Genomic DNA, 13463 nt, shown 5'->3' with positions numbered 1-13463 from the left:
GACTGTGAGAAATGCATACACCTGTTACCTTGGACTCAACATCTCTGTCACCCCCAAACACATTCACTCGTTAAAGTACTACTATGATGAAGGTGGGGCCTTTGGGAGGTAATAAGGTAATGAGGGTGGAGTCTAATGATGGAATTAGTATACATATAAGGGGAAGGACTAGCACTCTTTCAGCCACATGAGGATAGATAAGAGAAGACAGCCCTCCTTAAACAAGGAAGAGGCCCTCTACCAAGAGCCTGACCATACTGGAGCCCTGATCTGGGACTTCTATCCTCCAGAACTGTGAAAAATAATGTGTATTGTTTAACCCATCCAGTCCATGGTATTTTGTTATGCAATCTGAACTAAAACACCCGTGTAAGTCTACCCCTGGTCAAGTTACATACTTTCATCTGAGTTTCCTCCTCCTCCATCCCTACTCCCAGTTTTCACTGTACACTAATTCTATCTACCTCCTAAACTTAACAACAGAATTGTAAAATATGCAGCCTTTCACACAGATTTCTTTCACTCATCATAATGTTCATGATATTCATCAATATTATTGCATATATATTTTCCCTTTTCTCAATTGTGTAGTAGTATTTAATTGTGGGATTATACCATTTCATTTATCCATCTCCCCCTTTTTATAAGTTTTTATTTTAATTCCAGTTCGTTAACATAGTGTTATTGATGTTAGTTTCAGGTGTACAATACAGTAATTCAACACTTCCATATAACCTATCTGTTCTCCTTTTGATGGACTCATGAATCACTTTAGTTTTTTAATTACAAATAAACTTGCTATATTCTTGAACAAGTCTTGAGATGAACATATTTTCAGATATAATCAGTAAACACCTAAAACTAGAATTATGAGGTAAGAGGGTGGTGTATGCTTAGTTTTATAACAAACTGCCAAAAGTTTTCCAAAAAGACTGTATCATTTTACACTCCTACCAACTCTTTAGTTCTGACTGATTTCTGTTTATGCCCAAATTTGATGTTATCAACCTTTTTAACCATTCTTGTGGGTGTGTAGTAGTATCTTGAGATATGATATACCACATTCTCATTATCATTCAGTTGAAGCTACTCTCAAATTTCCCTTGTGACTTCCAATTTGACCCATGATTTATTCAGAAGAATGTTATTTCTCAATACTTGGATTTATCTGGTTATCTGGTTGTTACAGATTTAATTCCATAGTGGTCAGAGAAAACCCATGTATGATTTGAATCTTTTTAATATTTAAGACTTGTTTTATGGTCCAGTATGTTCTATCTGGAAATACCATGTGCACTTGGAGAGAATGTGCCCGCAATTTTGGGGGGGTACTGCTCCATTTATAGTTAGGTCGTGGTGGTTGTGAGATCTTCAATTTCTTCACTGATTGTTCTTTTTTGTCTAATTCCATGAAGTGCTGAAAGACTGTTAAAATCTACTTGCTTGTAGATTTGTCTCTTTGTCAATTTTTGTTTCATGACATTTGAAGCTCAGTTGTTAAGGGCACACAAACTTAGGACTAATAGAACTGCCTAACAAACTGACCTTTAATCATTACCAAATGCTACTTTTTATCTCCAGAAATTCTCATGGTTAAAATCTACATTATCTAATATTATCTGCTCTCAATAAGCCCTGGTAGCAAATTCTGACATTGTCTTCTTATTGTCTCTACTTCCATCTATTTACTTGCAACTTATGCCTTTATATTTAAAGTGCATTCATGCAATCAGCAGATAGCCAAATCTCTGGGTTTTAAACCCACTTTGACTTGTTTTTTAAGGGGAATTTTAAACCTAAAAATTACATTTAGATGCAATACAATTATAAATGTGGTTATATGTAGTTCTCCTGTTTTGTTATTTGGTTTTTTGGCTGCTTTGCTTTTTTGTTATTCTCTGTTCATCTTTTCCTGCCTCCTTTTGGGCAAACTGTATTCTTTGTTTCTTTTTTTTTTAATTTAAAATGTTTTATTTCTTTTTTTTTAATTTTTTTTTATATCTGAGAGAGAGAAAGAGAGAGAGAGAGAGCGTGAGCAGGGGAGGGTCAGAGAGAGAGGGAGATACAGAATCTGAAACAGGCTCCAGGCTCCGAGCTGTCAGCACAGAGCCTGATGCGGGGCTTAAGCCCCACGAACCACAAGATCATGACCTGAGCCGAAGCTGGACGCTTAACCACCTGAGTCACCCAGGTACCCTTCTTTTTTTTTTAATTTTTTATTTTACAACCAAGTTAGTTAGCATATAGTGTAATAATGATTTCAGGAGTAGATTCCAGTGATTCATCTCCTATGTAGAACACCCAGTGCTCATCCCAACAAGTGTCCTCCTTAATGCTCCTTACCCCTTTAGCCCATTCCCACCTATAACCTCTCCAGCAATACTCAGGTTGTTCTCTGTATTTAGTGGTCTCTTATGTTTCGTCCTCCTCCCTGTTTTTATATTATTTTTGCTTTCCTTCCCTTATGTTCATCTCTTTTGTATCTTACATTCCATATACGAGTCATCATATGATATTTATCTCTAATTTCGCTTAGCATAATACCCTCTAGTTCCATCCACATTGCTGCAAATGGAGAGATTTCATTCTTCTTGAAACTGTTATTTCTTTGAATGTCATTCTAATACATGATGCTTTTCAGGTATATCATTTGCAGTTATTTTAAGTGGTTGCCATTTTTTTTGAGGGGGACAGGGAAGGGGGAGGGAGAGGGAGAGAATCTTAAGCAGGCTTCACCCAGCGCAGTGGAGGTGGGGCATGACTCTGGGATGTATCTGACAACTGTGTAATTAAGACTTGAGCCAAAAGAAAAAGACGGAAGCCAAAATTGAGCTGGCTTTAATGGACTGGGCCACCCAGGCGCCCCTAGTGGGTGAATTCTTAACAGAGTCTTAGTACCAAACCACTTCACAAGAAATATAAGAATATAGCAATAGGATAGTTCCATTTATCACTTCCCTAGCTCTGTTGTCAGTGTATGACATTTGGCACTTCCAAAATCTATGTCCATAAGTTCTGAATTCAAGGAGAAACTCTAATCGCTTATGTGTGGCTATACAAATATAACACTCACCAAAATATCAAAGACCTAATGGCTCAGTGTGGTGTTCCATAATGTTCAGTGTTCTGTTATATGTATGTTTCAGTGATGGGGTGGCACCTTCCTTCTAGGTAAGATCCTAGGTTTTCCAAATATGATGATACATGATTATGATTTTTGTCCCATGTCAAGGCAAAATACTGGAGCCTGTTAATACTTTTTTCATAGGACATTTGACTCCAGGATGTGTTGGAAGTGAAGCAGAGTAAAATAGTTTCCAAAGCCCCAAGGTCTGTGCCACCTACTAGCTCTCATATCCTCACAGTGGGGCAAGGTAAGGGTACCTGGGTACCTGAGAAATAAATATAACTCAGGAGCAGCTGACAGAGTATTGAATTCAGAGAGGTGCTAAAATTACCAGTGCTAGAAACTTCAGTCCCTAGAATCTCCTACTAAGTTTTCTTTTAAATATAGATTTTTAATCCCTAAATCTCCAGATATTGATTCAATGGGTTACAGGTCATAAGCCTAAGTATCTAAAACCTTCCCCATACACTGCATTGCAGGTGATCCATACATATGATAAAGTTCATACAGATACTTTGCCTTAGTTCTAAGAGTCTTTTTTAAATTCTGAACAGACCAGGGTGTGTATGAATAATTCTTCATCCTTAAGATTTCAGCCCATGTATCATCTCCTGAGAATCTTTATAGCGGCCATCTAAAGGACTCCTGTCTTTATCCTATATTCTTTTCTCTCTGTCTTTCTCTTCACAACACCCCGTCACCCCTTTATTTGCTCTATAGCGTTTATGCTAACTTATACTTTATCTATCTCTCTCGTTGCACCGTAAATTCCCTTAACCAGACCACGATAAACTCCACAGTGTCTTATACAATGCTCAATAAACAATTTTTTATAGGTGCTCAAATAATTGTCCAAATAATGACTCATTCTAAAAACAAAATCACAAGTTGACAAGCTCACCTGTTATGACCAAATATCTGAGTTCATAATATTCTCAGAAGAGCAAAGTCAGATACGACATTTACATTATAACCACTTCTCCAAACCAAACCGAACCTAAAGCACACCTAATGATGGATTCAATTCTAGATATAGTCCCAAGACTGATATCGGAGGAAGGCCAGGTTTGGGGGTTGGAGACCATTTCGAGCTAGGTCGGTCACATGTTTATATTGTTTACAAGCTTCATTTTGACTAATGAAATTAAATGCATACAAAAGTATGGGCAGTCAGGAGATACACGACCAAGATGAACTGCAGAAAACAGAAACCTCTATCCGAAATCATCCCATCAAATGGAATCCATCTGGCAAGGATTTACCTAGCTCGTGTCTAATAGAACAGGTACCGCTCAAGACCGCAGGGGCCTCCTGCTGTGAACGTGAACAGGGTGAGATCGGCCTGGTGGGGTACAGGCGATTTGGCAGGGGAGAACCCGCCAGCCGCCACACTCAAACTGGAGAAGCCAAACCCCAAAACTGCTCACGTCAAGCATCCAGCAGCGAACCTCTTCCGGGATGCGTGTCCAAACTGCTCTGCGAACTGCGCCTGCGCACTGATGTTTCCGCTAAAGGACCAATGAACGGGGGCGTGGGCGGGCCATAGGCCAGAGACGTGTTTTCCGGTTCCGGCGGTCTCTCCTCAGTCTGCTCTTGTGCTACGTGTCGCTGGCGTCAGAGGGCTTAGCGGGCAGGTGAGGATCTGTATCTTGGTGGGCTTGGGGATGAACCCTTTGTGACTAGCGGAGGCGAGGGTCGTGGGCGAGCCTGCAGCGAGGCTCTCCAGGGTAGGCGGGCTGAGACCGAGGTCCGGCGCCTCCGGCCGCCCGCAAACCTCCTCGCACGGCCGGCTAGGGAAGCCAAGGCCCTGGGCCGCAGACTCCCGAGGTCCCGAAGGAGTGTGGCTTTGACAGCCCCTGATCCTTCGGCGTTTAAAGTCTTGGCCCAGACTTAGGCTTTCCGGCTCTTTGTCCTGGGTCGCCTCTGTGTGCTGGTCTTTACTCTGTTGGGGGCTGCTGGTGTCTTCTGCGCTCTAGTCGGAGATGGTGGCGTGTCGCCCGAGTTCCCTTAAGCTTGGCTTTGGGAGTTTGTGTGTAGCGTCCGGTCTTGGAAGAGCTATATTCAGCCCTGGCCCTGCCCCCACGTCTATAGGATAGCGTGAGAAGATTGGTATAGATTCTAGATCGAGAGATCTTAGCGTGTGATTGGACCCCTTCCCCTGAAAGTCGGTGCAATGTTTTATGTGCCTTTCTTTTTCCTTCTGGAGGAAGTTTTTAACTTTTTAAAAAATGTTTTATTTATTTTAGAGAGAGAGAGAGACAGCCTGAGCAGGGAGGGACAGAGAGAGGGAGACACAGAATCCGAAGCAGGTTCCAGGCTCTTAGCTGTCAGCACAGAGCCCGACGCGGGGCTGGAGCTCACTAACTGTGAGATCATGACCTGAGCGGAAGTCGGAGGCTTACGTTACCGACTGAGTCACATAGGTGCCCTGAAAGTTTTTAGCTTTTATCAGGATGTCTATAAAATTTAAGCCCGTTGGATTTGAAGAACAAACAAGTGAAATACTAAGAAAACAGGCATTGCTGTGTTTTTGGAGGGACCCAACGTACTCGGCCCGGAATGTTTATAGAATTTTATTTAGGCTGCCCACCCTGGGTGAGGAAACTGGAGCTCAGGGAGCCAATATTTCCTAGACAGGGATTTGAACCACCACCTGCTCTCACAATGGTACTTATATTGTGTCCTGATCGCTGTTCAGAGCGCTGCAGATGAGGTTAGATGCACGTAATAAGTTGGCCTCATTCTTTCATACCAGTGGCTCTCGGAGCTAAGATTGGGTGGCATTTCTATTGGGCAATAGACTCCCCAGAAGAACCTACCTGATGAAATATATAGCGCTGTTTTCTTAAAAGGTGTGTCCGACCTAACAGTCTGGAGTTCATGTAATAGCTTCTCAGAGTCTGGATCTTGGTTTAAATGCTTTTTGTGGTTTTGAAAATTTGGTAGATACTGTTCCACAGAAATACACTCTTCTCTGAAAGTGTTGTGTGGCCGTGGTTTAGAACACTCAGATTGACTTCCGTGTTGCCTCTGGTCTGGTCTCTGGCAGCGTCCTAGTTGGCCTTCACCACACTTGAAGCTGGTTTCTGCAAGTGTAAAATAAAATATGGAAAATATCTACTAGCTCCCCAAATTGTTGGTTCCGTAGCAGGAACAGGAGAAGATTGCGGAGTGGGAAAGGAATGGATGTGGTGTTAGTTGCTTCACTTGTCATGTTAGGAGCCGGTGTCCCTTGTCAGTGATAATCACATAGGTGAGACCTGTGTTTGTGTTATTGCCTTTGATCTGACGCCAGAGTTTGCAAAAATACGATCTGTTTTGACTTGGAGTCTATATTGTTTTGTTCTGTTTTATGAATTGGAACTGACTTCTTTCAGACATAAATTCGTGGCTCGGTTCCTTTATATTTTAATATAATGGGTGGAGTTCTGATTTTATGATAAGCAGTACCAGTGTGCATCCTTTGACTTCTTTGTTTTTTTTTTAATAGGGATCATGGATCAGGTAATGCAGTTCGTTGAGCCGAGTCGGCAGTTTGTGAAGGACTCCATTCGGCTGGTTAAAAGATGTACCAAACCTGATAGAAAAGGTAATAGCTTTAAAATGGGAGGAAAGATGAAATCTTTGCATTTGCTAGTCTTTTCTTTGATATCTTTCTGTTTAATAGCTGTTGCATTATTTTATCAACATTTTTAGTGATTCCTTTTGCGGTATTTTTTTAAAAATATTGTCACTTCCTAAACTTTGCACAGTTTTTTATACTTTACAGATTTTTCTGTTTTATGTATTTTCAAATGGTGGAAGATAATTTATCACAGCCTTGTATTTCATGTTAGGTTTTGGCTTTAGTGGTATTTAATGACGTTAGAGTTCTTGGTGTCCATGTCGCCCACGTTTCCACTCTGGAAAATCTTCTGGAGTCCTCCCTGCTCTGCCACCGCCCGTTTCCTCCCCTGAACAAAACCTTAATATGAAATCAACAGTATAGTTGTTATCAACTGACTAAGTTAAACTTCTTGTTTATCATGATTCATCTGTTAAAGGATGCACTAGAATTGATGTGCCTTTATTCATTCAAGTGCTTCCTGACTTAGGAGCTGGGAATATAACAGAATATAATATATTTTGTATGTAGTGCAATAAATATATTAAAATACGTAATAGAGTCAAGTCCATGTTCTCGTGTAGCCTGGACTGTTTCAGGGAAGACAGTCATGAACGAGTAATGGCAGTTACTACTTTAATTACTGCTGTGGTCATTACCGTGGAAGAGAAATAGAAGTTCGGACAGCACCTAATAGGAGGACTAGCTGAGTCAGCAGGGCAGAGGGGCTTCCCTGAGGAAGTAACATTAAACGGAAACATTACCAGGGTCTGAAACCTGGTTTCAGATTGTGCCCCGGCCAGCTTGATTTCTCAAACCTTATTCTTCGCTTCATTATGATATCAAAGACGACAGACCTATTGTTTATTTTCAAAAAGGTCATGTTTTGTGTTTTTATAATTCATTTTTATTTTATTTTTTTTATTTTTGAGAGAGAGAGAGTGCTAGCAGGGAAGGGTCAGAGAGCAAGGGAGATAGAGGCTTCATCAGGCTCCAGGCTCTGAGCTGTCAGCACAGAGCCCAATGTGGGGCTCGAACTCACAAACCATGAGATCATGACCTGAGCCAAAGTCAGACGCTTAACTGACTGAGCCACACAGGCACCCCTATAAATAAAACTTTTAACAGTGTAACAAGTTTTAAGACAAATACTGTGTGTTTCTATTATCCCTTTTTCATTTCTTTTTGATATTCTGGTCATTTGATAAGAAGATAGGACTATTTTGCTGCTTGTTGATGGAATCACTAGCATGAGCATACATTTTATTTCTATGTGTCCTTAAATATCAAATAAGAAAATTTAAAAATTTGTCAAGCAAACATTTATTAATAATGTCATGTTTTGTTTAATTTAAAATTATATATTTACTTTCAGGAGAAATGTACACCAGTAAGTTTATTTATATTGCTGCTAATTTTTTCTCCTATATTTGCAATGACAATACAAACAATTACCAAAATTTTGTGTTTTTAAATCCAGAATTCCAGAAGATTGCCATGGCAACAGCAATAGGATTCGCTATCATGGGATTCATTGGCTTTTTTGTGAAATTGATCCATATCCCTATTAATAACATCATTGTGTAAGTAAACTTTTGAAATAGACAGTATCTAGGATAGAATTAGTATTGAAATCATTTGAGTTGGCAGCCTCCGATTTTGTTAATACACATGTCTTTTGACTTTTTAATGCTGCTGGAGTCTACTGGCATTTATTGAGTACCTGCTAATTTATGTTATACAGTCTTTATTAGCAACTCTGAGATACGCACAATTTTCTTTAATAAATAAAATTTTAAAGGATCAAGAAAGTTAAACCAGTATGTGACGAAGCAAGTGACAGAACCAGTATTCACCTTTAAGTCTTCTTTATGCTGTGTATTAAGTTGGTTTTTAAGGTGCAGAGGAAATGCTCCCTCTGTGAAAGTCACTGCAGTGATAAGAGTTCAGGCTCCAGACTCCGTCTCTTAGGTTCAGATCCTTTTTCTTGTTACGTAATTGCTGTCATGACCTTGGGCAGTTTACTCAGCGTCTGTGAACTCCGTTTGTTCAATAAGGCTGATAGCTTTTATTTGGGTTATAGTAAAGAGTAATGATGTAATTCATGTAAAACCGTAAAGAACAGTTGGGGAAAGAACTGAAATGGAAGCTGGGCTGCCATGAGCCACGGGGACTGATGGAGGGTTTCTTACCCTTGAGCATGTTGGAGAGGAGAAGAAATACTGACAAACTGGGATGACTTACTTCTCCTAAATGCTTTTCTTTCCAGCTTGATTATAAGTTACAGAGAAGCCTAACAGGAGTGAGCAATTAGAATAGTCAGTTTTAGGCATTTCAGTTTGGTATAAAGACGTTGTATGAGTCTCAGTACTCAATTTGCTCTAATTCTTTTGTATTTATTTATTAGTCTCTGAGCTTTACCTGCCCTTTAGAGATAGTAATACCTATTGGGCTTATTTTATGGGATGGGGAGGTTTGAAGCAATTATTTAGAAATGGTTTGTAAGCCTTAAATCTTTTAAGTACTAGGTTCTTTACTGTAGATGCTGGTGGAAGTTGTCTTGTAAATGACAAGTGACTGAGTGGTATTGTGAGATGGATTTCTTAAGTAGGTTATTGTCGTTATTAAGCAGAAGTGCCACGAAGAGATACTTAAGATCAGAGAAAGTTAGCCCTTTTTCTCAACCTACTCCATGACTTCAGAAATCTCCATTCTGTTACTAGTGAGGATTACCAGCTCTGGAGTCGTGGGGTCATGGAGAGAACGGTCAGATAGAATTAGGAAACCTGAGACTGCATGTCTCTGGGCTGCACTTGACCTCCTGAGTAAACAGAAGGGGTGGGTTGGAGTCTCTATGCAGTGACTTCTTTTCCATACATACAGCTCAATGCCTCCCGCATCCCATTCCAGACAGGTTTAATTGATAACAGTTAACTTTTTCAACTGATAGGGAACTTGTTTCCTGTAAACTCCCCTCGTTCTTAGTTGTACCCTTTGGGATGACATATACTTTTCCCTCTTTCAGTATGTTGTTATATGAGCGCCTCTCACATTTTTCTCCAGCCTTCACTTAATACTGTGTTTTTAACTCTCTTGCCAGACATTACTGTCTGTCTGCCTTAAGTGACTGATAGGGCCTTTCACATTCAGTTATGAGTTCTGAGGCTTTCCTGGTACGGATATTTCCATATATATGCACACACGAAATACCCGTGAATACGGGTATATGTTATGATGTGTGTGTGCGTGCGTGCGTACTGCAGAGACTAGGCCACTGTACTCTTGTACCCCTGAGAAGCACTGAGTAAGTGTTGAACTAAGTGAACAAATTAAGGATCTTTATCTTTTTCTGTGGGTCTTGATGATACGAACAACCTCTAACACTTATTGGGCACTTACTGCGTGCCGTGGACTCTTCCTGCTTTAGTCAACTGCTTTAATTCTTGTGACACTTCTATGAGTTTAGGGCTACTATTTTCATTTTGTAGATGAAGAAACTGGCATGGAGAGCAGGTACTTCCTCGGGTAGATTGACCAGTAAGCTGTAGAGTAGCACACGGTACGCAGGCCGCCTGGCTTCGGAGCCTCTGTTTTGAATTGTTGAGAGCCATCGCTCAAGCTGCCGCTGTTGAACGGTCCTTATTTTGAGTCAGAGTCCTCACTTTATGCTCCAGTTTGCATTTCATCAATTCTCTCAAAATCCGGCATTTAGAATCAAATGCCTCTACAGATGTTTTCTTGCTGACGCCTAAATTCCTCAGAAGGTTACTCACAAATAACTGCTACCATAAATTTCCTTTATCCGGGGCTTAAACAGTTGGGGTGGTTTGTTTTTAGCCTAAGAATGGAACATTACCCGTGTTAAATTCCTTTTTCCTAGATTCTCTTGGGGAAGACATCTGAATTCTTCATCTATCCAGCATTGCTGTTTACCCTAGTTTTGTATGACAGTAGCTTGTGCTTCCTCGTCCAAGTTGTGGCGTAACGTAGCATTTCGGACAAGGCACCCTGAGTGCGCCCTTTTCGGATTGGATTGAGATTAGTCGGGTTGTTCCCAACAGGGTTTTGAAACAAGTGTTGAGAATTTGCTTTGTCTAATTCTTTCCCTAGTAAACACACAATATCTTTTACCAGCCTTACCAGTCAGAGGTGCTTCCACAGCTGGTTACACAGAAAATGTGTCGTCCAGTAACAGAACTGTTTCCAGGTTGAAGGAGTTAGAAATCTGCCTTTAGAGAGTTTTGACATTAAAATGAAGGCCAAACAAAGCATTTGGTGAGAAAAGCTATCAAAACTTACTCTTCTCATAACGTTCTTCGACATCTGTAAAACCAAAAGATGGTTTTTCTTCCTGCTTGAAAAGATCATAAGTCACTGTTTTAATTATTTTGGGACGATGGCAAGTGAAATACAACCACAAGCTTCTCTTTCATTAGGCTGAATTATCCCTTTCTTCCCGTTCTGATAAAGGTATTTCCTCTCCTATAAAATTAGAGCAGTCAGAAGTAAAAGCCATGATATTATAATTTAAAGGAGTTATGTAGTTGGTGGAGAGTTTAGTTAACAGCAATACAATTTAATAACAAACACTAAACTTAGCATTAAAGTAATATTCAGGAGTATTTCTTTCAGGCATATTACTTTCATCTAGTAATGCAATTGTTTTTCTAACGTTGTTAAGCAGTACTAGGGGTGCCTGACTGGCTCAGTCGGCCGAGCATGTCACTCATGATCTCGGGGTCATGAGTTCAAGTCTCACATAGAGTGTGGAGCCTACTTTAAAAAAAGCATTAGTAAACAGTACTAACGTGTATTGTAGCATACAGTTTTAATGTTTATGGGTTTGTTTTTTTTTAATGTTTTATTTATTTCTTAGACAGTGTGAGCAGGGGAGGGTCAGAGAGGGAGACACAGGATCTGAAGCAGGCTCCAGCCTCTGAGCCGTCAGCACAGAGCCCGATGCGGGGCTCGAACCCACGAACCATGAGATCATGACCTGAGCCAAAGTCGGATGCTTAACCGACTGAGCCACCCAGGCGCCTCTTAATGTTTATGGTTTTGAAACTTAAGAAGTTCTGTAGAAAAGACGATTTTTGTTTTCATTATGATTAAACCCCTGTTTTTTAGTTATTAAAGATACAGTAGTTGGGAACTGTTAAACTAGTTTGCATTCTTTATTTTCAACTGACTGATTGTATATCAAATGGAAAAACTTACCATCTACACATCCTGTTATATAATTCATATTTTTCATCTTCAGAAAGACTTTATGCCAGACTGTTAAACACACATCCCCGAAAGATTCTGAGTTTTTAGTACAAACCTGTTCAAAAGCCACATCTTCTCTAAGGACTTTTCTCAGTTACAGGATTTTAAAGTACAGTTTCTTCTCTTTTATTCTATCTTGGGGTTTTCAAATAAGTGGTTTTATTTCCATAAAATTAGAGCATATTGCATTTCAAATAATTGTTGTTATTAAAATGTTCTATACTCTTAAATGGACCATTTTTCTTTCTTTTACAGTGGTGGCTGAATACCTTTTTAGAAGAGTTTTTCATCTTGGGGACCGGTGAATAAGTGAGGATTTGAGAAGCTCATGGAAGTAAAAAAATCTACCTGTATGTTTTGTGTTTTTCTTTCATATTCTGCCTTCCAAGATGTTTTGTATTTGTAAATTAAAATAATTTCAAAATAAAAACAGACTTATCTTTTTTCCCCACATATATATTTATAAACTTTTATAGGAAATAACAGGTTCTTTTTTTTTTTTTTTTTCATAAAGTGTATATATTTTTAGGAGCCAGCACGAACAGGGGAGGGACATAGAGAAAGGAGAGAACCCCAGTCAGGCTCCACACTGTCCTCGCAGAGCTGGAGGGCAGGGGTCAATCCCACAGCCCTGGGATCATGACCTGAGCCAAAATCAAGAGCCAGACACTCAGCCTACTGCGCCATCCAGATGCCCCGGAAATAATGGAATTTTCCTTTCCCTCCCTCAACTTTCCTTCCATCCTTCCTGTTTTGATTCATAGGAGAAAATAAAGTGATGTACCGTACTTTCTGAGTACACCTGTCTCATAAGCATTTTCCTATCATGGAAGATGAAACAGACAAAGTAAAGGGTGGTAAAGGTAGTGAAAGGGTTGAGGTTAGGGGAGGAGTTTTATCCGTAAGCACTCAGAGTACAAGCAGGTTGACCTATAGGAGTTTATGTGTTATTTGAAATAGTTTCCTGAAAATAATGGTTAAAACTTCAGTGTGAGAGGTCCTCTTCAGACAAGCTGGTCACACTCATAAACGTTGCAGTTCTGAATTCAGTGAAGAATTCGCTGGTAATGGAATGTGAGATGAAAAGTGGCCCTATCTTCTTTCCCCTCTAAAAAGCAATAGTAATAAGCTAGTGAGATAGTTTCTTCCCCTTTAAAAAAAGGGTTGTTTTTTGTTGTTGTTAAGTTTATTTATTTTGAGGGAGAGAGCAAAGAGCAAGCACGTCTGGTGCTGTCAGCATGGAGCCTGAAGTGGGGCCGCCTTTAAAAAAAGTTTTATTAATCTGTTCATTTGGTGTTTAGTTACTGAACTTTATTTCCCAAGTTCTCAATAAATTGGTCAGCAGCACTGAGAAATGTATAGAATGTTGAATCAGTAGATCATATATCTGAAACTAACATAACTATGTTAATTATCCTTATAATTTTTAATTGGTTAGTAACATATTTGATTAATGTCCTCTGA

The 13463-nt window shown here is 39.8% G+C and overlaps 1 protein-coding gene and 1 long non-coding RNA gene across 3 annotated transcripts in view; one reads left to right on the top strand and one right to left on the bottom strand.

The window, feature by feature from the left end:
* Window positions 1–4706, bottom strand: part of LOC144232989 (uncharacterized) — an 87138-nt gene extending 82432 nt beyond the window's left edge. The window contains exon 1 of one of the 2 annotated variants that reach the window (XR_013335562.1): window positions 4390–4706. This is a non-coding gene — a long non-coding RNA (uncharacterized LOC144232989). The remainder of the gene's footprint in view (window positions 1–4389) is intronic. The other variant, XR_013335563.1, reaches the window with a different exon arrangement.
* SEC61G (SEC61 translocon subunit gamma) lies at window positions 4688–12429 on the top strand. The gene is made up of 4 exons (XM_077765781.1): window positions 4688–4761; window positions 6618–6716; window positions 8212–8314; window positions 12255–12429. The coding sequence occupies exons 2-4, from the start codon at window positions 6623–6625 to the stop codon at window positions 12262–12264; spliced, it is 207 nt and encodes a 68-aa protein (XP_077621907.1). The 5' UTR covers window positions 4688–4761; window positions 6618–6622; the 3' UTR covers window positions 12265–12429.
* Window positions 12430–13463: the final 1034 nt, after the last annotated feature.

This window comes from Crocuta crocuta, unplaced genomic scaffold (genome assembly GCF_008692635.1).
Source record: "Crocuta crocuta isolate KB4526 unplaced genomic scaffold, BGI_CrCroc_1.0 scaffold751, whole genome shotgun sequence".
NCBI lineage: Eukaryota > Metazoa > Chordata > Mammalia > Carnivora > Hyaenidae > Crocuta > Crocuta crocuta.
The sequence above is the reverse complement of the archived record's forward strand: the minus strand, read 5'-3'. Positions and strand labels throughout refer to the sequence as shown.